The sequence below is a fragment of the Coturnix japonica genome, chromosome 4 (assembly GCF_054131305.1).
Source record: "Coturnix japonica strain WE chromosome 4, WE-NBRP24, whole genome shotgun sequence".
Classification (NCBI taxonomy): domain Eukaryota; kingdom Metazoa; phylum Chordata; class Aves; order Galliformes; family Phasianidae; genus Coturnix; species Coturnix japonica.
Genome location: NC_140666.1, coordinates 35,115,440 through 35,142,216, shown reverse-complemented (window position 1 = coordinate 35,142,216; position 26,777 = coordinate 35,115,440). Strand labels below are relative to the sequence as shown.

The 26,777-nt window shown below is 35.5% G+C and overlaps 1 protein-coding gene across 18 annotated transcripts in view; it reads left to right on the top strand.

The window, feature by feature from the left end:
- Positions 1–26,777, top strand: part of INPP4B (inositol polyphosphate-4-phosphatase type II B) — a 248,411-nt gene that overhangs the window by 178,940 nt on the left and 42,694 nt on the right. For all 18 annotated transcript variants that reach the window (XM_015861150.3, XM_085544945.1, XM_085544943.1 and 15 more), the window contains 6 exons: positions 6,797–6,974; positions 10,720–10,932; positions 15,659–15,797; positions 23,045–23,217; positions 24,183–24,306; positions 25,335–25,452. In XM_015861150.3, coding sequence (XP_015716636.2) covers positions 6,797–6,974; positions 10,720–10,932; positions 15,659–15,797; positions 23,045–23,217; positions 24,183–24,306; positions 25,335–25,452 — 945 coding nt within the window. The remainder of the gene's footprint in view (positions 1–6,796; positions 6,975–10,719; positions 10,933–15,658; positions 15,798–23,044; positions 23,218–24,182; positions 24,307–25,334; positions 25,453–26,777) is intronic.

Here is a 26,777-nt window from a genome sequence, read left to right as displayed (position 1 = left end):
AAACTGGAGCACAGTTTACCTGTAGCACCAAGATTTATTTTGGACACAAATGCTAAGCATTGAAATTTTCTTCCCATGTTTCGGGGAGCCTGAGGAATACCTATGCTAGAAAACATGCTGTTCAGAATGAAGCATCTCTTCTGTAATACTTGAGCCCAAGCAGAAAATAGCTATAGACAGCTTTTCAATAAAGAAACAGTAGCTTGTCATACCATCTTCATTTCTGACAGCCTTGGGCATGTGAGACAAAACATTTTTCAGTACCCCTATGAAGTAAATCGGAATGTATTGTTTTTCTTCATAAAATCAAAATGACACTAAGCAAAGGTAAAGGCATGAAGTATGATATCCATTTGCTTTAAGGTAAACCCTAAGCATGTACAGCAGTGTCAGTTAAATGTCTTGCTAACTAAGTATTAGCCATGTACATTTGTTGCTATAGCTGTTAAGATTTGGCAGGCACAGCTCTCACTGGCAGCACCTACAGTTGTGACTGCTCAACACTTGGACTAACAACACTTGGAGTAGCAACACTTGGACTAACTCTACCAACCCTTTGTAGTCAATGGCAAATTTGAAAGGGAATGCAGGAAGTTCTGTATGTATGCTCATCTAAATCATGACAGTTCTTCACAGACAATTAGTTCGGTTCGTGTTCAATACTCCCAAATGTTTCATAGGTCCATCATCATAAGGAATAGAAATTATAAAAATCTGCTTTTCAATTCTAAGCTGATCAGAAGTTGTTATTAACATTAAAAAACAAAAAAACCTAGGAGATGCATTTTCTGTGAAAGATGTTGTTTTTTTTTTAAATCTTATTTTTTATTGTTTTACACTGAATGGACATAAAAGGCTTATTAAATCTTTCATTCTGTGGCTAACTCTGATGATAAAACTTGTCAGTGAAATATTACAGAATCACAGGAGTTGGAAGGGACCTCAAGAGATTGGGTCCAACCCCTGCTAAAGCAGGTACCCTACAACAGATCACACAAGTAGGTGTCCAGATGAGTCTTAAATATCTTCATAGAAGGAGACTCCACAAGCTCTCTGGGCAAAGTCTTCTTTTCCCCAGACAGAACAGACCCAGGTTACTCAGCCTTTCCTCATACAGGAGATGCTTCAGGCCCTTTATCATCTTTGTGGCCCTTCGCTGGAATCCTAGGAGGTCTCTGTCTTTTTTGAACTGGGAAGCCCAGAACTGTACACAGTAGTCTAAGTGTGGCAGAGCAGAGAGGGAGGATCACCTCCCTTCACCCTCCAGCCACACATTTTTTAATGTATCCTAGGATTCTGTTGGCTTTCTTGGCCAATCTGTTGTGTGTAAATACTGTTGTCCATTAATACTCTTTATCATTAGAGAACCATGAATGGATTTTGTATTGACCATAAGTATCTATTCTGCTGTCAATCGTCTGGTGTAGGTGACCTTATCCTTATGAAATTATCCTGTGATGCTCATGTTTCTTTATGAAGAAAATGTCTAAAGACATTTCTTAAAATATTTGTTACTGATATTTCAAAATTATCTCCAAAACTATATATATAGTTTATATATATATAATATATCTGATGCATTAAATGCAAACCTCATATTTATATCCCTAGTTATTTAAATATTTGCAGTAGTACTCAATCTGTTTATAAACTTTATATAAGAAGGAGTTGAAGCTATAAGTAATTTGACAAGATTTGCATTTTCAGCCCTCTCAATATTCAACTCTTGCTGTTTCTCACTTGCATGATCCAGCAAAGTATTCACACTGATGGGATATGATTTCCTGAGCACTGGGATAGCTTCAAGTAAATTTAAAGAGACAGTTAATTGAAGGGAAAAAAAAAAAAAAAAAAAAAAAAAAAAAAAAAAGGGAGAAAATGCCTCCCAGGGGAGAGACCTAGTCTTTTTTGAAGTCTCTCTGGAAAATCACGCATTGCAATATATCATAGGACTGAACTGCCAATGCACTTGATTCATGGTTGCCTGTAACAAGAGAGAAGATGGGTTAGACCTTTACATCCTATGCAATGTTAGGTTTCAAAAAGCTAAGATGGCAAAGAGTACTCAACACAGCACAACCTCTTCTCATTTTCATTCATCCTTATTTCACTGACTTGTGGTTGTGTAGGCCTCTTAGTTTGTAGAGGATTTTATTCAGGAGCCATGTGTAAAGCTTTGAGCAGGTTTTACCAAGGCATTTCATATTTATTTCTGAGTGCTTAGACATACTTTGCTATTTACCCTGATTCTGAGACTTTTCTGCGTCTCTTAGAAGCCCGTGTATTTTGATGACTTTCAAGGATGCTGTACTGGACCTTTATTCTAACAGTGCAATTTTCTTTTTTCTTCTTTTATTCCCCTGAAGATAAGAAGTCTGTCTTTAGGATGATGTAACTAGGGCATCTGTGTCACTATCCTTTCAGATTCTTCACAGAAAAAAAATCTAAAGTCATACTGACAGACTTATATTTGAGCATTGACAATGGGGGAGTGCAGCTTCTATCAAATTGCTTGCCAACCCTGAAGAAGAGATCGCTTAGCATATGAATTTTCATAAGATGATTTAATGATTTAGTGTAGTGTTTTTAGAGATAGCGTGCTGGTTAGGCTGCGGTTGGACTTGATGATCTTCAAGGTCTTTTCCAACCTGGATAATTTTATGATTCTATGATTCTAAGATAAAATGAGGAAACATCCAAAAGTCATCTTCCTGATCTTCCTTTCTTTTTTTGAGGAGCGCTCAAGGGAAACTCAGTTGGGCCCAAAATGAGTGGAAGTGAGCTCTGAATATGATTTTGCTTACCTGAAAATTTAAAATTGGGTGTATTTTGGTAGCTAATTGTAGGAGCCATTGTCATTCTTACCACGGAGAAAATTATTTTGCTGTGGCAATGAGGCAATGACAGCTTTTGTATGCGACTGTTTATTTAGCCACACTTGGGATGCTTTGAAGATGCTTAGCATTTCCGGGGGCAGACTTGACAATTTAAATTTCCTGTTCTACAATTGAAGCAGCTTTTCTGAAGCTATGAGTGAAGAAAGAAGTGACACCTTGAGATATCAGTCAGAATATAAAATGAGCAGGAAAAAATGCATATTTAGCTGCCTTTTCCTTTAGGCTAACTGAACTGAAGACCTGGGGAAAGATGTGGGAAGAGATTATTCCTCAGCCCACTCCTGGTAGCTTTCAAGACATCATCGTCAGTGCATAAGATGGAATGTCTTGCATGTCTTTGACCTTCAGGCTGATTAGTAGAACAATGTATTGAAATATTCAACATTGTCAGCATATCACAAAATATTCCTTGCTCATACCTGGGCTTGTGGAATTAACAGACAGCAGGAAGTGTTAACTGGTAGCAAGGTTATATCACACTTTACAAGATGTAATTACATAAGCAATTGCCAAACGAAAAGGAATGTGTAATAAGTATATCTGTGTGAAGATGAGTGTGGATTATCACTACATGTAATCCAGATCTCTGTGGAGACTAAACAGAGGAGAAGGTTTTTTGTAATAATATTTATTAAAAATGTGGTATTTTAATGATTTTTTTATTTTGATAATTGCAAGCAAGCAAGGCAAGAAAATAAAATCATCTTAAATAAGTGGGAGTCTCAGTTTCAGTTGAAAAACTAAAGTTCCATTTGTGAAACAACACTTAATTGCATCTCATCTAAAGTAAGGTGCATTGCTTTATAACCCACTCGTAATCTGTACAATTTGATATCTTCAGCAGAGTTGCAGATAAATGGCTTCAGCACTATAAAAATTAGGCCTGTGTGTAGGTAGTCTGTTCTTTTGGTAGCTATCAGTGAACTTCATAAAGAATTCATAAGTGAGAACATGAGATACTTTTAAATCATATTTAGGTATGAGAGCATTTAAATACAAATAACTGAAATGTGATGATTAAGGTATGCTAAATCACTGTGAAGCAATTAAAATAATTATCTGTGTATGATATACATTTATCTTAGGGTTTTTTTTCATGAGTGGTTCTTTTTTGCTTTTTTGCTTCTTTCTAACTAAAGAAGAAAGTAAATAGGTTGGCCAGATTCAGCCTCTGTCAGCCTGATAATTACTACTCCTTCCAGCAAATGGAAGGACTTGTCTTATGATTGGTCTAGATAGCAAAGCAAATTATTTAGAGAGCTCAGTTGTGCAGGAACAGTGGAGGCAGGTGTTCTGCATGTTATACCCATGTTACGCCTCTCTGTTTTAAGTGTTCTTAAATCACTTTCAAGCTACATCAAGGACATTTTTTCTTGTCATCATAAGTCTAAGAAAATATTCTAAAGCCCAAGTACTAACCATCAAGAAAAACAGAAGCATTAGATGTTGTAATTCACTGTGATTTTTTACATCGTTTCTAGCAAGATCTTCATTAATGATCCCTCATTAAATTAGCACAAACTAAAAGGAGTAATAAAAAAATGTTGTATTTTTGTATGTTTGGGTGGGCTTTTTTGGCCATAATTATTTTATTTGTGTTTGAACTAAGAGAATTTTTTCTTGCTTGACGAGGTCTAGATAAATGACTTTACTAACATCTTTTGCAAACTTACTTGCCAACAGAGCTTTTATTAAAGCTGAGGTCTTCAGGGTTCCTATATGTGAATCTCATAACCTTCAACCATTTCTAATCTCTGAGGAATCTGAAATATTATTGCTTCATAGGAAAGTCCAGAAATATTAAAATAATGATGATTTGTGTTTGGTCTAATTAGAACCTTGATTCTCAAGGGAAATCACAGCTTGTGGTGTATAGTACTTTGCAAACAGATGTTCTTTGATCACTTTCTCTCTCTTTTCATATGTACACGTGTGTAAATATGCATATGTGTATGTGAAAGAGAGACAGCCTTCATGGAGACAAACATTTTTTTATACTGACCAAATGTATTTATTAAGGTTGTTGGAAGTGTCAGAGAGAAACTGCCATAGTTCATATGCTATTCAGTGGTGTTGACTTTTCATCTGAATGTTTTTCAGCCACCAGTCTAGTATTTTTAACCTCAATGAGGGAAGGATTAGATTGGATGTCAAGGAGTTCTTCACAGAGAGTGGTGAGGTGCTGGAACAGGCAACCAGGTCCAGTACCAGATCTGGAGATTGGTGGTTGTGTATGTGGCAGAGGGGCTGGAACTTGATAATCCTTGGGTTACCTTCCACCCCAAGCCATTGTGTGATTCTACAGTCATAGCTTTAGATAGGATGCATGTGATGCCTTAAAACAAGCCTCTGCACTGGTAGCTTCTGTAATGTACATAAGCTTGAGATTACATGGCAGGAGATATTTTTTTGTTGAGCATTTTTAAAATGTATTCTGTAAGTTATCTACTGCAGTTTTTATTTTGATAAATGTGAAATCAAATGTTTATTGTTAAAAGATTTTAAGCCAGTTGCAGATGGTGATAATTTAACTTAGTCACACAAACGACTCAGTTAACAGCAGGAGTATAGAGTTACTCTGAGTGTCATTGAAATTTAGACATTTAGCATATTGCCATATTTATTTCCAGGCAAGAACTTTGTTAATTTGAAGTTGAAATTGCAGATTTAGTTGACATATTCTTCTTTAAAATTGCATGACATTGTCATTAAAGCCATTAAAAAACTGAAATGACCACTGAAAGTTGTGTGTATGTAATGATGTGTGCTGGTATATGAAATACTCTTAATGTGCCAGTTGAAGGCTTTGAAGCTGTGTTGCGTTACTATAGACTTTCCAAAGGTAGTTGTCCAATATTTTACTTAATATTTCAAGGGTACGTTTTTTATTGCTGCTAATTTCTTGCACTGAGCTTACCTATGTGATCTTTCCCATAATGCAGAAGTTTCTTACTTGTTATCCCCTTTGCCTAGTTTCTACAGGCATTGTAGAAATCCAGCTATGCAGAATTCTGCTCTCTACACTTGGTAGTCAGTAACTAGTTCAATGGAATTAGAGACTTAGGAATTTTGATGTGGTCGGTAGCATGACTGATTATAGCAACGCTTCACTGACTTAAATATTATGCAGCCTGACCACCTCTACAAAGAATTGTATTTTGAAACGTAGGCATTAGTGACAGAAAATTAGGATTTAGTATTGTGTAATTTGGGACAGCAACTCAACAACGTGTTTAAGGAAGATGCTTATTTTTGAGACTTTGAATCCATTCTTATTTGCAAAATAGTTTATGTGCTTTAGATTTTATGGAAGTTGCTTCATTTGAATTTGTGTGCATGTCCTTCACTGAATTAAATTTAATTTCTTATTTATAGAACTCTATCAAGGGGGAACTGGAAAGGGATACTGGAGGGGAGATGGGAAATAAGAGCTCTGAAAAAGGGCTTAAATGAAAAGCAACAATCAATGAAGTTCAAAAGACTACGTGAGTGTCAAAATTCAGGTGTTGATCAGTGAAGAAATGAATTGAAATTTGGGGGGGGCATAAGGGTATAGAAGAAAAGTATGGACGAATGAAGAAAAGTCAGAAGAAAGATGGGGGATGCATACGAAGGCAGCTGTGGATGCTGTCATTGATAAGTTTCCAGGAGTTGCTTAGTGATGTAATTAAATGCCAGTAGTTTGTGAACAGTTAAAGGGAAAGCAGGAAGTTCAGTATTTTGCGTTGTCCTCTGATGTTCAAATAAGGGCTTGTTTTTACCTTTAAAAAAGGAGAGTTTCAGTGATAACAATCAATTTTTGGTATCCGTTATTCTTACAACATGTATTAAAATTTCTTAGCATGTTAATCACAATAATAGCAGAAATCATTTTGATGTGCATCTTTGTGTTGTTACAGTACTGGATACCAGTGTATTTACTATTCACCTGAAAATACAGCTAAGGCAAAAGAAGTTCTCAGCAACATCAATCATCTACAACCTCTCATATCAAGCCATGCAGACCTTCTGCTTAATTCTGCAAGCCAGCGTTCTCCAGACAGCTTGAAAAACTCTTTAAAGATGCTTTCAGAAAAAGTAAGACTCAAATCTCTGCTGCAGTGGAAAATGAAATAACCAAGTCTGTAGCTGCTGGGGCTTTTTCTCCGGCATAAATTGCCTTTCATAGCATTTACAATAAGCTTCAAAATGTTGCCATCAAAAGGAAAAAGAGTAAAAAATACACTATTTTGCCTTTCTGCAAGTATGCCATGTAGAAAACTAATGAAACTTATCAGAGTTGGCATTATTTGAAAGTATAATTGATGTGATTTCATGTGTCTTTGTTATCCTCTTGTGGTCACATTATAGGGTTTACCAAAAATAGATTATTGGAGATAACTTTGTGAGATGATAAACTGTAATATTATTTCTCCTTCTGTGATACTTCAACTGCCTATGGAGGTAATTCAAGCTAGTGAAGAAAGGTGAGAATAATTGCATTACCAGAAATGACGATGAAGTTTGGAAGGATAAGTTGGAACTGGAAAGTCTCAAATTTTAATCTTCCATCTCCTATTATTTTCTTCTCTAGCTGTGAGCACTTCCTCATCTTAGGTTCTTTAGCTTTAAATTAAGGAAGATAATATTCTCCACCTGTCTCACAGAGGGATTTTGGAGATTAGCTTAAGTCTGCAAAGTACTTTTAAGCATATGTTACTCTACAAAAAATATTAAGCTCTACAGCAATAGCCAAAGGGGTTTTAAAATTTTCCTGTTGCTTCATGGGCCCTACCTTCTGTAATGTGATCTCAATGTGACTTAATAGCACGATCAATAGTCATTTCAGTGTATCTTCAGCTACTGGGAAGTGGCAGCCCCTGTGGTCTGTTGAGCTGTTATCCCAGCAGTGCATTGTTCAGTGTGAGAGTTTCAAGTCTCAATATTAAACTCAGCCACATACTGTGATGGCGTTGCACTTGGAGCCACAGGGGTGACAAATGTTGCTCTTGGTTGTAGATGTGTAAATCCACAGTAACTTTAGGAACAGTGGAGTTGCTGCAAATGTCAGGGATATATAGGAAAGTAGAATTTGGCCTGAAAATAAAAGGAAGGAAATTCATTTTGTTGTACCCTTTGTCTACCCTTTACATGTAAGAAATAAATTTTCTATTACTTAAATTTATGCTAATTTCAAAGTTAAGCAGCTGTTTGAAGAAGTTGAGAAAAAATATTTGCCCAGTAATTACATATATCAAATTTGTTAAAAGATATGTCGTTTTCAACTGAAGGCAATATTAGACATCATATAAAGACTATTTCCAAACATTAGGTAGCAGTAAAATTTAAGTTACAGCCAAGTAATTTTGTTAGAAATGGAAGGACTGGCTGCATTCATTGGAAGTGAAAATAATTCCACTGCTTAGTTTACTGAGCTTATTTTCTAATATTTCTATCACGCTTTTACTTCTCCGTATATGATTTGGAATTTACTGTACAGTTTTTCCTGAGACAAATCTTTTATCAACACTTTCTGTTAATTGATTTTAAAAGCCATTAGCTGTTGACAAGTGTATCAGTATTTGCAGCTTGCAGAAGGCTTGATGCATTCATTTTCCAGCTATGCCTATCTTTATTTACAGAAATACTCTTTAATCAAGTATCTAAAGGAACTTGCAAAGTTTGCATTTCTTTATATATACTTGTTTTCTGTCTTCAATAAAGTTCTATAAATAGTGATGTTCTGCAAATTTGGCTGTATTTAACTGTAAGAAATTGTAGTTAAATATTGATAGCTGTCAAACCAATGGAATCTTTGAATGGAATTTAATTATGGCAGAATTTTAGTTTCTGTATGAAAAAACAGAGATTCACTTCTATGCCATCTTATTTTCTAGAACATGTTCTTCCCTATAAAATATTTACACTGAAATTAAATTACTTAAACTCTTCAGAGAGTTACCTAATATGTATCAAAGTCATAGTTGGCATTCCTGACTTAAAATTGTCCAGTGCTTACAACTTTCTGAAACTCAAAGCTTTTTTTTTTTTTTTTAATTTACCATTCCTGATGCAGAAACCTGATACAATCTCAGACTGTGAGGGAAAGGAGAGATGCAAGACCTCAGCAAAACCATAGTATTGTAATTTCTAATGACAGACATGTAGTTTGGACTCTTTTAACAGGAACTGTAGAGTAGCCACAGAAAGTAGCTCTACTGTTACTGTGTGAGAAAAGGCAATTCTGCAGTTATAATTTTACCTGATTTCTATAGCAGATTGGTATGGTTTGATAGCAGTAGTACTTAAAGACTATGTGTTTTCTAAGTGTGTACCATTTGGAGGCTGGAAGTGTAGAAAAACAAAATTGTCTTGTAGTTCATTTCAAGACTACCATAAAGCAGTCCTGAAGGTCTACAAATAAGAAAATTGTCTGTATTTAAGTAGCCTTTCCCTCAGGTACTAAATTAGCAGAGAGGCAAAATGGGTCTGATAAAATTGCCTGTGAGTTAAATAGTATTGATCGTGGCTAATCACAGAAGAATCTCAAATTAAGTCCAGAAGAAGTCCTGATGCTAACTTAAAAAATCATGACTTCATGTTTCTAAGGTTGTTATTATAAAGCCTTTTGTGTTTTAGTTCCAGTGAATTTTCATGCATTCTCTGTTCAGCCATTAGGGATCAAATATTGAGAGATGTGTGACACTTCATCATAGAGAAGAGAAGGCTGAGAGGGTATCTCAAAACTGTATAAAATGCGGAAGTCAAGTTGATGGGGATGGTCTCTTTTCAGTTACCTGCAACAATAGAACAAGGGAAATGGGCAGAAACTGGAACCAGGCAGATCTGTATTAACACAAGGAATAACTTCTTAATTCTGAATGATGGAGCACTCAAACAAGCTGTCCAGAAAGGTTGTGGGGCCTCCTTCTCTGGAGTTATTCAGGACGCATCTGGATACCTTCCTGAGTGACATACTCTAGGAAACCTGCTTTAGTAGAGGGGATGGACTCAGTAATCTTTAAAGATCCCTTACATCCTCTATGATTCTGTGATGATGAACAGGTTTTTTCTGAAAACAGCAGAAGAGCAGTAACTTCTCATGTAGGTGTCCAACGTCAGCAGCTAAAGCTTTAATTCCATAAAATATTATCAGTTCTTTAGAGCATTGTCAATCAGCTTAAGAGAGCTATAGAGGCAGGAAACCATGGAAAAAGAAGAGTTTGAGTAAAGGTACATAAAAGTGAAGTCAATACTAACCAAAAGGGTCTGGATAAAACACTGGAAAGGAGTGCCGAAACTGGGAGAAGGATTTCCAGGAAGACAGAGAGTAACATTTAGAACTTAAGGGTGCTTGTTTTCATTGAATCATAGAATGGTTTGGGTTGGAGGGGACCTTTATGATCATCTACTTCCAACCCCCCTGCTGTAGGCAGGGACACCTCCCACTAAGTCAGGTTTTCAACCCAGGCCATGCTGTGATTCTGTGATTTGTTGATCAGATTTTGTCTGACATCTGCAAATGATTGAGAAGTGGTTGGATACTCTTAGAACTAGTCTTTGTAGAGGTTTGTTGCTGCAGGCAAAATTTGAAGCTCAAATAAAACAGGATTGTATGAAAAGGTGATAATCTCTAATACAGATACTTTACTCTTGTGTTAGTTAATTCTTAGGGTGATAAGATTGTAGAATGTGATGTTGTAAAAAGTCTTGAATTGTTCCTTATTTTTTGCTGGTTTACATAGCTTTCTGTTCTTTGGGCTTACCAGAAACATGAACTTCCAAATCTAAGCATAATTATTTGTTCTAACCTTGTGTTTGTTTTTGTTCTTTTTATCTGTAGACAGAGTTGTTTGTGCATGCATTTAAGGATCAGCTGGTCAGAAGTGCCCTTTTAGCACTATATACAGCCCGACCTGGCTGTGTCCTCAAGAAACCAGCTGTGCCTAGAAACAGTGCAGAAGAGGGGGATGACCTAAAGCATCAGGATCATCCATCTCAGGTTAAAAGACAGGACTCTATACCCCATCATTCTGAGTATGATGAGGAAGAGTGGGTAAGTAGCTGGAATACTTTTGGTTGGTATTGAATCCCAAAACCTAAAAATGAGCATAAACAAATGGAAGCCCCTAGTACATTTGTCACACTTTGCTGGGGAAGGAAGTAATTCAAAAGTATTAAATAACATTTTTCAAATATATTTTGAGTTACTATAATTTAAAAATGATATACTTCCCTAAAACTAATTTAAACGACTTTCTTAACTGCAGTGTGCTTCAGTGCAACAGCTTAGAGGAGCATATAATAGTGAGGATGATGAATATCTTCTTGTCTAAATAGGAGAATAAGTGTTATTTACTCTTACTTGAATTCTTTTTCTTGATTAGACAGATTTAACGAGTTTGAAAAGGCATACACTGATGTTAGGGGTTTTTTTTTTTGGCCAAGACTGGACATAAATAGTTTCAACGTCCATGAGTTCTTAGCAAAACAGAGCTGTTTTCCCATTGATTTTGTTTCTAGAAGATATCTGAGATTGCATTAAAAAATCAAGTATGGGTTTTAGATCTTAACATTCTTGGTATGTCTTTCAAAGATGTATATTACTTGTGGCTGAGACTTTGTAAATTAAATGATTTGGTAGATGTGTTCACAAAAGATGTGCTTCTTTGTTATATATACCCTGAACTCAAGTTATTTTTATTCGTTTCAGGTTCACACTGTATTCAGTTCATCACTGTATTCTCATAAATATAAAGGATTCAGACATATTAATCTGTGTTGTAAATAATTAATAACTGTGAGCTATTGTTACCTACACTGGAGTGGTAACTTTTATCCATACCATAAATAAGTGAAGAAGAATGTGACTTGAAGAGAAAAGACAATTATCTCCATGCCCATTCATTAGGAAGACATGAGAGTTAAACAATAAATAACTAACTCATTCTTTTATTTATCTGCTGACTTTAAAACCTTGCATTCATTTTTCAAGTTTCTTTTCTGCAATCCGGTTGATAGAACTGTCTCTCTTTACTTGAAATTTAAACCGAAATGTTTGATTGCAGCTGCCGAGGCATTCAGTAAAATAAATATCACAATACATTTGACAAAGGGGAGAATGGAAATTTTTGTGCAAATTGTATTTTAATGTACTAATTCTGCTGCTGCAAAGAAGCTAGCTGAACTATATTTTATTGTTGATTTTTTTTTATTGATATATTTCTGCCAGATATTTGCACCTAATTACTAAACCACAAAAATGCATTAGTTTACAGCATTGGGATATTTATTCTTGCTGAAATAGTGAAATTACCTGCTTGGTTAAATTTAAGTGCATCCCTAGATATTTTCTGAATTAATAAACTGAGTTTGAGTCAATATCAAACTTGAGGCATTATAAATCTTAAAGAAATGTTGTCTTTTTTTCTAAATTTGAAGATTAGGCATTAGGCTTCCATTGATACTCATTTCTTTATTAAAATGAAGGTAATGATAATGTGAGTTTTAATGATCAAGCTTACATTATTGCGTTGGAAATATTAAGAATAATCACGTAGAAAATTTGAAAATAAAATAAAAAAACTTAATCTACTCTGACAGCCAGCTATAAGAAAAGAAAAAAATTATTTGTATGCAGGGTACTATCATTCTCCTTTGTTGCTTTTCCTCTCCATTATCTCAAGTTGTTTTTCTAACTCAGATTTCTATTTTGCAGTTGTGCAAATTCTAAATTATGTTCAACAACTCTTTGAACTGACCCCATTCCACCTTCTTTCAAAGACTGCATCATCCTACAAACATCACAAAAGTGAATCCAAAGCACAGTACTAAAACAACTTATCAAGATCTCCTCCTTCCCTGGCATCCAAATTTATCTTAAGGAGTAGCTCCCAGTTTCTTGACTGTGCACAGTGCCCTTTCATTGTGTGAATGGTGTTTCCCAGAAAGCCTTCCTCTTCTCCATAGTGCTGCTGTGCTGTACTTCTGCTTTGATATCAAGTACAGGTATTGATCCCACCGTAGCTGACAGCAGTATGGATTGAGCTGTTTATATCGGTGCCCTGTATGTAGGCAGCAGTACAGCAGTGCTGTTGAAGAAAAAATATTTAATTTGAGAGTATTAGATTGCCTCTGGATAGGTACTCTCTTCTTCTCTTGCCAGCTGCTTCTGCTATCCTAGAACCTAGGAGGGAACAGAGCATGTTGTCATGCATTATACAAGAAAAGGTAGGCATATTGCCCCTTGGAGCTGTTTCTGCTCTACATTTCTGACTGACTACCTAACATAATTGGAGTTGCGAAGACCATAAAATGTCATTTCCTATAAATTATTTACAAATATTGGCATGGTGTTCAGATATTGTTCTGAGGTACTGACCCATGTATGATTCTTTCCATTCCAAAGCACTGTCATATTATAACAGAATTTTAATCATGAATGATAGTTAAAGTACTTGCTTTATCTATGAGCACACCTCTAAAGGGCTTTAATATAATATGTGGATATGCACAAGATGCATCCTAATGGAAACAGTCTCCATGGCACTGAGTGATGTAGTTGCTGCATCAAGACATTGCCCAAGTGTGCAACTGTAGCACTGTATGTGAAAGGGCACATCACAATGTCAATGTGCCATTGATTTGTCCCAGGCTGCTTTATCCCTGCACAGTCAAGCCTCCTTGCACATTATTTTCCTGTTATTAGGTTGACTTTTGAGTTTAAAGAAACAAAATGAGTAAGACAGAAACCTTCTTTCTCTTGGTTCTTTATACCACAGAAGTAAACTTAACAGTTAGTTAACTCTTTGACAACTGGTGGGAAAACTATTGCTAGGGAAGAAGCATCCTGTTGAAAAACCTAGGGTGTCAGCTCTTTGATGTATGAAGAAATAACATTTTATTTATTCCTCCCTAACTTCTCGCAAAAGGCTTATAAGACAGATTGTGTGTGTTTTATATTTTACTCTGACACGTGCTGCAAAATGATCATTTGTGACACATTTTATAGGCAAATGGAAAATAAATTGCTTAAGAATATGCAAGGTGAGTGGAAGGCATGATAGACTACAAGAAAACGTGAAAGGTGAGAGGGAAGAGGGAACATGAAATTTATGTATTTATATTTCCCCTCATGTAGAAGAACAGTGAGTTACTTGATTTTCATTGATTGGAGAGAACAATTTTATTCGAGATGTGTTCTTTACAATGAGGCCATCTTTGATGTAGATTATAATATCACCACAAATAATAGACGCATCTACTTCTTGTGTCTGCATGTAGTGCATGTAGTTGAATTGTAAGAACCTTGTTTCTAGAGAAAAAGAGCTCTGGGACAACAAGCTTTTGCTCTGTCTCCCTTGCTCTCATGTAAAATGGCCAGATGTATGATAATAAGTGAGCTTTCTGTCAACAGATGTTTATGAATCTTACTCCTAAAACCTCAGGGAATGTTTGCGTGAATATTCTATAGACATCATCTTAATGCTAGGTTAAAAGTTGGTTTGCATGGAGAAATGCTCATTTCTAAATGAACTAAAGCTCTTATTTGTATTGCTTGTGCAGTAACTCCAGATGCTCGTTAAGAACTTAACACTGTTGTTAGGATTGAGCTGCCCCAGCAGAGGGAGAAAAGGGAAATTATGTTCCCGCAGCCATGCTGAAAAACTTGAGTTCATACACATTAGCAACTTCAGTGATTACAAAGACTGATGTTCTCTGCCACTCTCCAGTAAAACTTACAGCTCTTTTGACCTTGGAGTTTTACTATTTGTGACATTTTTGCTACTCTTCACCTAACTGTTTTCCCAAAACATTTCATCCATACTTTGAACATTTTTCAGGAATATTTGAGGTACATGCATGAAGTGGAGGGAATGTAGAAATGTGAGATCCCTCTGCTGGTGTCAGAGACTGGCCTAAGAATTGTGGCATGTAGTTAGAAGTAAATATTATATTTAATAAGTCTGCCATAGTGGTAGTTATTCCTTTGCTTGCACCCAACTTCCACGTGTTACCACTTATACAGAACTGTAATATTTCTTTGAGTTTCCAGTTGCGAGATTATGTGCGTGAGCTTTGATTTCTGTACCAACCTGCACATGATGGGAGCCTGCCAGTATCTATTCTATATTAACTCTTTGTCTCCCTCCTCATTCTCTCTCCTTCTTTTTTCTGTTTGTAAAGATTTTCTTCAACACTATTATTTCTGAAATTCTCATATTTATTATAAACTCAAATAACTTGCAATTGCAGTCTTTGTGAGAGGCGCAGGACAGAACTGAAATTACCTCAGATGATACCTCAAACGTGTCATGTTAATTTTTATCTTTTAATTTTACATCTGTATTAACAGACTACATCATGTGATGAAATAAAAGATATGTTAAATTATTAAAAAGAAGTTGTCAAGTATGATGGCAGAGTATCTAGTTGCACACAAGATTTGATTTGTTCAGGTCTTATGTGTCTGTACACATAAGTGTGTAATGTCAAACAGACAATCTGCTCAGTTTCCTGTGATTGAGCCTAAAACCATTTCATGTAGAATTTGAACTATGTTTCTTTTAGTATCACTCCCTCCCCCCAAGAAAAAAAGTAACATGATTACAGTTGTCATTCAGTCCGTGAAAAAGGCTTAAACTGCCTGTAGAATGAGAAAAGTGGTAATATGCTAACACATAATATTTGTGTAATTTGCCTCCATTTTAATGATAAGAAGTTGGTTTTGTCTCTTTATCCTTCTTCAGTAATGTGCAGTGATAATATTATGCTCTTTTCAGGACAGGGTGTGGGCCAATGTGGGGAAGAGTTTAAACTGTGTTATTGCCATGGTGGACAAACTACTTGAAAAAGACAACAGCAGCAACATTAAAGAAGGTGAAATTGACCCTTCAGCCACAGATTGCAAGCATGCAGGCAGTAAGCAACCTTTTGGTGTGATTTTTTAGTTGCTGTTTTCTTTTTTCCCTTTCTTTTCCCTTTTTTTTTTTTTTTTTTTTTTTTTTTTAATATGACCATTGACTAGTGTAAATACAAATGGAAAAAGCCACAGAAAAATGAGATAAAGGAGTCAACAGTATCTTTGAGAGTGAAAAGATTTGCATAGTCGTAGCTTTCAGTGGTGGTGGTCTGGCTTATCAAATAGAAGGTACAAGGTTTTATCAACACAAGTAGTTTTTTTTTCAAAGAAGCTTTCTATGCCCTTCAGACCTTTAGATAAGAATATATAAAAATCTCAACAGTGAAGTAGATGTAATTGTCAACTTGAAACAATCCTTAGAAGATGAACTTCCTGGTGTTAACTAGTTTTTCTACTAATAGCTGAAATTCAGGATGCCAATTAACAGTGGCAGAAAAAGCCTTAGTACACTTTGACATAAATTTCTCCTGTTACTACAGTACATTTGTACTGAGAGAGTCACATGCACTGTTTTTATTTCTGTACTCTAATTTCTAAAATGTTAAAGAACAAAATTTGAGATCGATATTGTTTTTAATCTTTTTCAAGTCTTGGAAAATTAAAATTTAGAATTATCCTTCATTTTTTATGCCCTCTTTTCATACAAGAAAAAAGAAGAAACACTTAGCAACGTGAACACTTACTGGTTTTCCTTCACTGTTTTCAACTCCCTGAAAGTCTTCTCTGTTTTTCAGAATAAGGCATGAAATGTACTTAACTAGAACCATTCGGGTTTCAGTACAGTTTTAAGAAGTGGAGCTTATATTTGCAGTCTCAATATTGGTATTAAATGATCTTATTCTTTTTTTTTTTTTTTCCCAACATGATTGTATTTGTAGTATGGAGTCTTTTTAATCAAGAAATGTTAGTGGTACCATTTTCTTGTAGTTAGCTTCCAATGTGAGTTATGCCTTTGTTAGCCTAACTTTTCATGCAGTCTGACTTTTGAGTGTGTTCTTAAGACTGAATTTGGGTTATCACTTACCAAGGTAACACACTGTAGTTTCATCACTTGCAGGATTATGATTTCTCTGCGGGATAAATCAGGAAGAGCAGATGGATTTTAAAAGAGATCTTCTTACCTTTTTTAACTCAAGACTGTTTTGCTTTGGAGAATTACTTGACAGCATTGAATTCTCTTTATTTTTGTCTTTTTGTTTTTCATCAGAGTCAGAATATGAAAGCATGTCCTGGAGAATTAGAGATGCCAGTAAAATGCAATAGTTCATTCCTAGGTTTATACAGATGTCCACGTTTATCTGTGGTGGTACGAACTGCTCTTTGTACCACTCCATCAAATCTATCGCACTCAACTTCTCTTCCACCGGCTCTGTGCAAATACTTCCTAATCTGCTACATACAAAATCAACCAAGTTATCTCAAACAATTTAAATTGATGTTGTGATTGCACCTGGGTTATGCCTGGAGTGAAATATAAATTCAAAAACTAAGCTGCTGGGCAGATGAATTGGTCAAGGGTAACTTTCAGTGTAAGTTATGAAGAGTACCTGCAGAATGGTGCCATATTTTATAACTCAAGTGACAGAAAACATCTGTTCATAGCCACATTGCTACAGACTTGGTATGTTAATTTATTTTTTGAATAATCTGATACCTGATGAGGACTCTGTAAATTGAGATTAAATTGTTCCGTCTTTCAGTGCCCTAGGGAATTGCATCCATCCAAATGCAACTGCCATTAAACATGTGAAATAGAATGCCATAGTTTTGTTTGCATCTTCAGAAGAACAGCTTTTACTTAAAATGATGGTAAAATGTAAACTGTTGTTACATTAACTGCAGAAATACCTGGAAGACTTAGTTTTCTGGTGTTCTACTGAGAAGTGAGAAATACTGCAGAATTACAATGATGAAACCTCATCCCTTCTCAAAGAGCTGAGTTCTCATCCATGAATTAAATAACTACAAGAGCTAAGCAGGAAAACATAGAAATAGGGAGTGTGGTCCTGTCCTGAAAGAGTAATTTCAGACCATTGGGCTTAATTAGTGCATTCTGTTTGCACCAACTGTTTCAGAAGAGATTGTTTCAGTTTCGGGTTGGTTGATTTGTTCTGCTGGTATTTTCCTTAAGCCATTATGTTTTGTCTGGCATGTTCAGTTTTTGATGTCAATAAATTTACACTGTGTGACCTGTTATTTCAATCCTATTATTGGACTACTTTATAGATATTTGTATATATATTTATTAAGGGAATTATTAGCTACAGTAAATGTTAAAGTCTTCAGTAGCTGCCGTTAACTTTATAACCAAAAGTTTCTAGGGTTCTCTGTTTCTTTAAAAGACAGATGTTCTGCTTTAATTACATTTTTTGTTTGTAACTTCATACCATTTAAATTCTGAGGTAAAATAAAGCCATCAAAGATATCTAATGATTATTAGGTAATATGGACAAGAATTATGGGATTGGCTTTTTCCCTCTGCTACCAGGGTAAAACAAGATAGGAGTGCTATTGCACAGCCTTAGGCTCTTCCTATTTGATCATCAGCACATTTTAATGAACAGTTCAGTGGGTTTTATCTTGAAAAGAGCAGGAGCTTGCTTTTCTGCCAAACTTTATCATATTTCATGTGCAGCTTCAGTATAACATGTAGAATGACTAGCTGGGGGCTGAGCAGACCTTTGCAGGCAAGTTGAGAGAATGAGACTGAAGAATCCCATCCTAAATTGAACTTTAGCAACTCTGTTGGCAGTGGAAGCAGAGTACTATACTTGTACTGTCTTACTCTTCTTTTAATCTCATGCTACCTGTATAGCGATTATATGTTTTCTTTTAGTCCCATCCTTCTGTTTTCCATTTTAACATGCCTGGCTTTTACACCGTCTTTTAGTTTCCTACAAAAAGGCTGACTAGCATGATTTTTGAATTGAGTTTCCTTTCCTCATGACTAGGCTTTGACACCTTTGTTTGGATGCTAAATATTTCAAACAGGACAGGCTGCCCTTCTTGTGTTAGCAGCATGGCAGTCGTTCTGTAGTCTACTTGTAGTTTATGTTCTTGATCCTAATGTCCTTTCTGAAATGTTTATTCATTCAGTTAATCCTTCAGTCTTTTTAAAAGTCTTTTTTCCATTTTATTGAGGATTTTGCAAATTCAGTTTTAGAGAAATCTGATATCTGAAAGGCCAGTGTTTTCTGTAAGATACTTGAATGAGTTAGAAACAAAAGCAATAATTATTACAGTTCCTTTCCATATATGATTCTGCAAGCCTGTTGTCAGTTTCTTCAGGATCAGAGGTCCTGATCTGTGGTTATCCTGATGGCATCTTTCAGCAACAGCTGATGCTGAGCTGATTGCAGATTTTCTCCTGAAGAAAGAGTTGTGGACATCATGAACGTCTCACAAACTCTTCTAGATATGGAAACTGTGTCTTTTAACTGAACAGTACCTTCAGACGTGAGTCACATTGTGCAAAGGAAAATGAGGACAATCTAAACATGAATTTAGATCAGGACTTTAAGGTTCTTTTTACATGTACTTTCTTTTCACAAGTTTATTAGTATTCCATGCTATCCTTTGCATATAAATTCTGCATTGTCCAAAGTCTTTTAAATTTATATAGGCCTCAAAATACAATGCTTTTTGTTGTTGTTTTTTTATAAATGTGCTTCTCAGTTTCAAGGAGCAATTTCAAAGCTGCAGTATTTGCTGTGTTTCTCAGAAACAGACACTTGTACATTGTTAATGAATAACCTTGTTTTATGTCCTCACTGGAGTATTTGCAATTGGATATCCAGTATAAGAACAGATTTTAACAGATTTTAACACAGACCAATGATTGAGCATCTATGAAGATGTTCTTCTTTGACCCTTCAAAGAACTTGTTTTGTGATGTACTATTTTTTTTTAAATCTTAGAACACTAGTCTTACTTTAAAGTAAAAGGACAAGCCTGAAAGTATACCTGTCCATTCATAAATATTCTGTTCTCAAGTAGCTGTGTAATCCCTTTTTTGATTTGCAAACTAGCTCCACCTTCTGGGGACTGAACATCTCTACTAAAGGTGAACACTTTCTCTGTGGGCAAGGAGCTAAGTGATTGTTTTAGGTCATTTTATTACATGGGGATATTGTATTTTCTCCCATCCAGTTGTTAAGTACAAATCTATTTTATACTGTAAAGTAAAATAATTTCTCATTTATTTAACCATTCAGGTAAGGCTTCCTACAAACTTAGTATTTTTATTGTTTTATATGAAGCAAAGTGCATATGAAAGTAAAGCTCTCTGTACAGTGATCTTACGTCACTGTTTTCACATTAATATTTGGTAGGATCTATTTTTAACACAGTTAGCTTGACTGTCATTCAATGAAAAAAATTACCTTGAGTACTCCAAATCTCTGAATTTCTTCTAAGTGCAAAAGGAACTTACAAATTCTGACATTACTTGTGCTAGTCATATTTCTGATTTTTGTCTTTACAAGAATTACTTTCCAGTCTTAGAAAAATTCTTCTGAGAATGTGTTTGTGAAGCTACCTAGCACGTGGAGCATGACAAATAATTCATAAAATCATAAGAAAAATTAAGATATCAGTTTTTCACTGGCATCCTGGAAGGCTGTATGAAGTAGAATCCTCTTAGATTTGTTTTCAGTCCAGTATTATTCAATATTTTCATTACTGACTTGGCTTATGAAATATAGATGATTCTCATAAAATTTGCAGGCGATTAAAGCTGGGAGATGCTTTAAACACCATGGGAGTAGGACTAGAATGGATGTTGACGCAATGGAGCACTGAAATACTAGAATGCAGTTCACTGAGGACAAGTACAAAGTTATATTCCTAAAGAAACAGAAACACACTATGTGGAGTATCTGATTAAGGGGCAACTGGGTAGAATAAAACTCTGTATTACTTGACTTTTGTGGTTGGTATACGATCTACTCTTCTGTGAAGGAAAGCTGGTGGATCTCCTTAGTCCTCTCTACCAAACCTAAGTTGTAAAAGTATGCACATAAAATGCGTCTACTGTACAAATTCATCTTTTTCTTTCTTGCCCTGGATGTCAGTGTATTTGGTTGTGTTTGTTCAGCTCTCCTTAGGAGTAGATTGTCTCCACTTTCAGGTCTACTTTTCTACCCTTAAGTAAGCGATCATGCTTTCACAGCTTAGGTTGTGCTGCTGATTATAAGAAAAATGGGGAATACCCAGGGATTTCATCAAATTATTTGTTCAGGTGAGAAGCAGGCTAGAAAATCCATTTTTATCAGTTATGTCCTGCTCACTGATTTAATGTACACTGTGTTTTAATCTCATTCTGCTTCTCATGGCATTTATTTATTGATTAATTTAAGAAAAATCAGTATAATTTAAGACTCAAAAGAAGTATTTAGGTGACCTGGTCAACCTAGTCTGCCTTCCAGTTTTCTGCTGTATTTATAAATTTGAATGTGTCTCACAGCAGCCTCCAGCCTTTGTTTCTTTTGCTTTTATTCACTAGAATACCCATCCCCTTTAGTACTCTTCATTTTTTTCTTCATAAAGTACAGAATTCAAATTACTGCTTCATCTTTTTTATAGGCTTAAGAAGATTAAACTCTAAATCTTGGTAGCTGTCCTCTGCAAGCTCTTGTTTATTCCAGTAGTCTTTAAAATGTGTAAACCAGATGTTGGCATGTGTTGTTATCAATATTTTTGTATAAAATCCTATAAAATCCATCCTCCAGCATGGAACTGGAGATGCTTATGTTCTGTTTGGTTCATGATGGCTGTAACTTGATAGCTACTATTTTCCAGGGATTAGCTCTTCAGTCTTTATTTCTTCAACTGAAATATGTATGTCTCTGTTAAAACATAGTTTGTCTCACCACATAGGCACTGTTTGCAAAGCAATCCAAGTTATTCTCTCTGACTGCTCTGTCTTAATTCCTATTCCTTCCTTCCTGCAGCTTAATTTTTTGTGGTTCCTCCTGGCTGTCTGTGCTCTCTGTTGTCTTGGCTACAGTTTTATCCATTTCCATATTTTTCCGTAGCATAGCCAAATTAACTTTGCAGCAGGCAGCTATGTGGTCTGGTTTAAAGAACTCCATAGTACTAATGAGCCTTTCACTGACCTGATTCAGATTCTGTTACCTGAAAAAATGTGCTGTTATCTTCCACGTAATTACAGTTTAAATTGAATAGATTTTGATTACCATTGATTCTTAATTACACTAATCTACAGGTTAAATGACTTAGTGCTGAACAGTATTAAGTCAGTTACACTCCCTGTTTTTATATGGATTTTTATAGAGCACAGGTTTCTCTCTTTTGAAACTACAACAATGAAAGCAAGGGGCACAATCTGAAAGAAGACTTTTTTTTTAATTATTATTTGCTTGTTGTAAAGGAGTAGGCAAAACCTCAGATAAGTACAGTGCAGGTCTGCTTTTATTACATCTTCATGAATTCAGGAACAGCTCAAATAATTGGGCAAGTTTGAGTAAGCTATTCTAGTTTTCCTCCATTTCTCATTATCACTTTCTGCCACTTCTTGTATATTCAGAAGTCCAATTTTCTTTTTAATATGTTTCACTAGCCTGTTTTTTGGGGTTTTTTTTTGTTTGTTTGTTTTTTTTTCTGAGATTGCTAACATGCATTTTAACTGAGCAAAACATTTTATAGAATTATTTGAAATCTCTCTGCTCAGAGGAACTAAAAAAATAATGAGTTCAATATTTCTATTTGAAGAGAATACAGATAGAAACTAAAAAGAAAAATGAATGTGACTTGAAGGTTACTACCTTTCCAGCCTATACATTAAATAGGTAATAGCCTTCCCAGGTAACTATTTGTTCTTCTGCTTTGCCTTCCAGCACCCACTCTTTCTTTAATATGTGCTATTTTGGAGTTTGTTTTTTTCTTTTTTGGCTACATTTCATTTGCTTAGATCTGAGTTGTCAGTGCTATATAGAACATGAGATTCTTCATCATATTCATGTCACGTTAAATGAGTTTTCACCCTTAACCCAAAATGCTCTTTAACGCTTTAATGCAGGCTTTACAAGGAAATTCAGTCTGTTAGAAAAATATCCCCCATCTCAATTGTAAGGTAGAGTCATTCCTCTCATGTTTGCAGAACCACAATGGTAGAATAGAGCTGTAGTGTCACCAAAAGTCTAAGGCATTCTACTGCAAACCACAAAAAACAGATTTTTTTTCTACAACTTTCCTTTTTTGGAACTAATGATCTGTCTTGTTCTAGGTGACTGGTATGAGCAGCTTTATCCCCTGGTGATTACACTGAAGGATTGCATGGGAGAGGTGGTCACTAGGGCAAAGCAGTCCATGGCATTTGTTCTGCTCCAGGAGCTTGCCTGTGGTTTGCCACAATGTTTGATGCTGACCCTAAGGAGAGACATTGTCTTTAGTCAAGCAGTAGGTTGTCTTATATCACTTATCCTCTACTGTGGTGACTATATTTGATGTTATTAGTATTGCTGTAATTGAACATGCTATGCTTGCAAATGCATTGGTTTGTTGTTATTTTTTCCTCCCAGTTTAACACAACTTTTTCATGTATTTTCCATTACATCTACCTAAGTATCTTATAATGTGTTTGAAAAATCAATAGTAAATGGAAATCCATAGTAACTGAATCACTGAGTCACAGAAATAGGTCTGCACTATACTGAAATATCTTAAGTAATCTATCCCTTTTGCACAAAGAAGGATCCATAAAGCTATTGATACAGACTACCCAGATTATCTATGCCAGTATCCTTACCTGTAAGGATCTCAAGTCTAGCCTGAACATTCCTTGCTGTTATTCAAGCTGGAAATTTTTCTTCTGGTCACCTTGGAAATGAATTATAGATCATTTGTTTTCAGTTTGAATCAGTATTTTATGTGTCCAAAGACTGTCAACATGTCTGTCCTCAGAGCAGTCTTCTTCATAGCTGAAGTTCTTTGGATCCTCTCCTGTAGATGGTGTCTTCCAAATAGTTTTCTTATAAATGACTTGTCTAATTTCTGCTTCAAGATTGTGTATTTTTCCTAACATAGTTAAGGATTTTGGGTGTGATGAGCAAGGAGGTGTTTGCATTAAGTAGGTGCCAAGCTGCACTGAAATCTATTATAATTCACTTCCTTCTGTGTTTATATTCTATTAAGGAAGGCTCTGGTTTCATTTATTCTAGTGTAAATAATACAACCTCAAAAAAAAAAAAAAAAGGGGGGGGGGGTTTTGCAATATTAAATAAGAGAATACTTATTTTTATACAATGAAGTGGCTCGACAATAAAATAGCATGAAATAATGTATATAGTCACTAAGTGGAAATACCTAAGTTCTCAATAATCTAAATATTACTGATGTGATTTCACATTTTATTTTCTTTATAGCTTGCTGGATTGGTCTGTGGGTTTATAATCAAGCTGCACACATGTTTACATGATCAAGGATTTTTACAACAGCTTCATACTGTTGGATTACTTGTGCAATATGAAGGACTCCTAAGCACATATAGTAAGTAGAGTTCTTGGATGACATTCCTTATGCATGCAGACCAGATGTTTACCCAGGAGTTTCTGTTTTTAACCTTGATTCTATTTCCAGAAATTTGGCTTGCTGAATCAAGAAATATTAGCTTGAAGAGAAAGTAGGCTTCCATATTATGGCACATTGAAGCTGTTGATACTTTGTTGTCAATGCAATATATCACAAATTACTTATTTTATTTTCACTCCCTCAGAGAGCAGTAGCTGATACAGAGTGCTGAACTGCAGTGCCTGAAATACAGTAGGTTAGCTTCATCAGTACAGCTAGGGGATCTCTTGATTTTGATAAATACTTTGTAAAGGCATTTGACCTGACCCAAAATAGGTTTACAAAGCTAACCCAAACAGAACGTGTAAGGGGTTGCTATCTCCTGTTCCCTGACTGTGTCAGTATTGGCGATGTGAAGATACCTTGAAAACTGTTTAATTGTTATGGGTTCCGTCCTTTGATATCTATTTAAAAGATATTTGGAGAGAGAAATTGCAGCTTATTTCAAAATGGTTTGAACTAGATGTATTGGAATACTCCCCCAAAATAGAGATTTTTGATTAAGTAGAAGGATTTAGCATTTATGCAGTTCTTTGCTGTGTAGGCAATTGCATCTCCACACTTGAAGATTGCCATCAGACTCCTTTTATGCTATATTCGCTGTTATTCTTAAAACCTTTGTCCTCCATCAGCAGGACAGTCTTTAAAAACACTTTTAGAACAGACAAAAAAAAAAAAAAAAAAAAGCTTTTCTGAAGTTATTCTATGCACATATAGAACAGGTTGATTTTCAGAGGTGCTTAATACTCGTTATCATCTAGGCCACAGAGAATTGTCAGCAGTTCTTAAAATCAGCCTGCTTTTATGTAGGTTACTTTAATGTGGATTTGGGACTGTGACTTTTAGATGCACAGACTGGAAAATATAATCCCTGCATTGCCTTACTATAACCTATTCAGTGTCATCTGTCTTCTCTGTTAAATAACTTCTGTAATCTTTCTGTATAGGTGAAGAAGCAGGGATGCTCGAAGACATGGCTGTGGGAATTTCAGATCTGCAGAAAGTAATGTTTAAAGTCATTGAAGCCAAATCAGAAGACTTTTTGCCTATTATAACTGGGAGGCGGTAAGATTATTATTTTTTTCCTGGAGTTCATGGCAGGTAGTTTTAAATGGTAGCACATGAAAACACACACAATGATTTGCTTGTTGCTGGGTTCTTTTATATAGAAGGTACAGTAGTTTCATTTTTCATGAGGCAGATGAGATGCAATGAGGTAGCAGGGATTCTTAAAGCTATCAGTCTATCAGTAATACGGGATCTGTGTTGCTTTCTCGATGAGCACCTAAAAGTTCCAAATATTAGTACAAATTAATTGTAACAGTGTCTGAATTGTGTATAAAATTTGTGTTGTATTTTTCATATTCAGGAATCAAATAAAAAATAGTGACAAGGCCAATATTGCCAGAAGTGGCCTCTGAGTAAATATACCTTATTTGGAGGTGACCAAAACTTTAATTTTTCAGTGTGACAAATGAAATCACATTTCAAAGAGCTAGACCTTGGTTGTCTTAAGATGAAAATTGAAAAACTCAGATGCCAAAAACTAGCACAGAAATGGTTAGTTTTGAAAAATGAAGCCTATCGTATTTGCTGAAGATCATTCAGAACACAAGCAGCATCAGAAGTCCTTGTGGGAAGCCATTTAATGCATTGCGCATGACTCATCTCCCATAAGCAGAGCTGGATATTGGGGCATAAACTGAAATACTTGATTAATTTTGGCCTGAAAAGGGTTAAAAAGATGGTAACACACAAGGAATGGGATTTTAATCTTCAGTATTACTCTAGGCTGAAACTCTGAATGTTCTTACTTTTGCCAAAATCACTTCCTTAATTGTGTCGTTATTCTTAAGCCAACAGTAAATTGAATTCAGCTAAAAGCAGCCACTATTAGAAACAATGTTTCCTCTGAAGGAGGCTCTCACAACTGATTTACTTAATTTTTCTTGATGATTAATTCTTATCCTATGGGCCTACTCAGAAGTGATCAAAATAAATGGTAGAAAGGCCAGAGAATGATAGGCAACACATTGGGAATAATTGAGAATAATTATGATGTACAGATAAGGCAGAATAAATTCATCCTTTGTAAATCACACCAGTCAAACATCTTGAAAAACTTAGCTGCTGCATTTATTGGCTCGCTGCCCTCGCTGTGATACACTGAACTGTCACATCAGGAGGTCCTGGTTTTGCAAGACTCAAGTCTGAAGCTGCCTTAAACATTTTGGATTGATAAAGTACTCATTTCTTATAGAAGAGATATTACCTGTGGTTCTTGTACTGTACTTACTGGAAAGAGTTAACTCAATGGAACTGATATAAGACTGAAAAAATAAAGTCATTTAAGGCCTGAATGGAGCCCTGTTTCTTTTAGAGCTGTAATG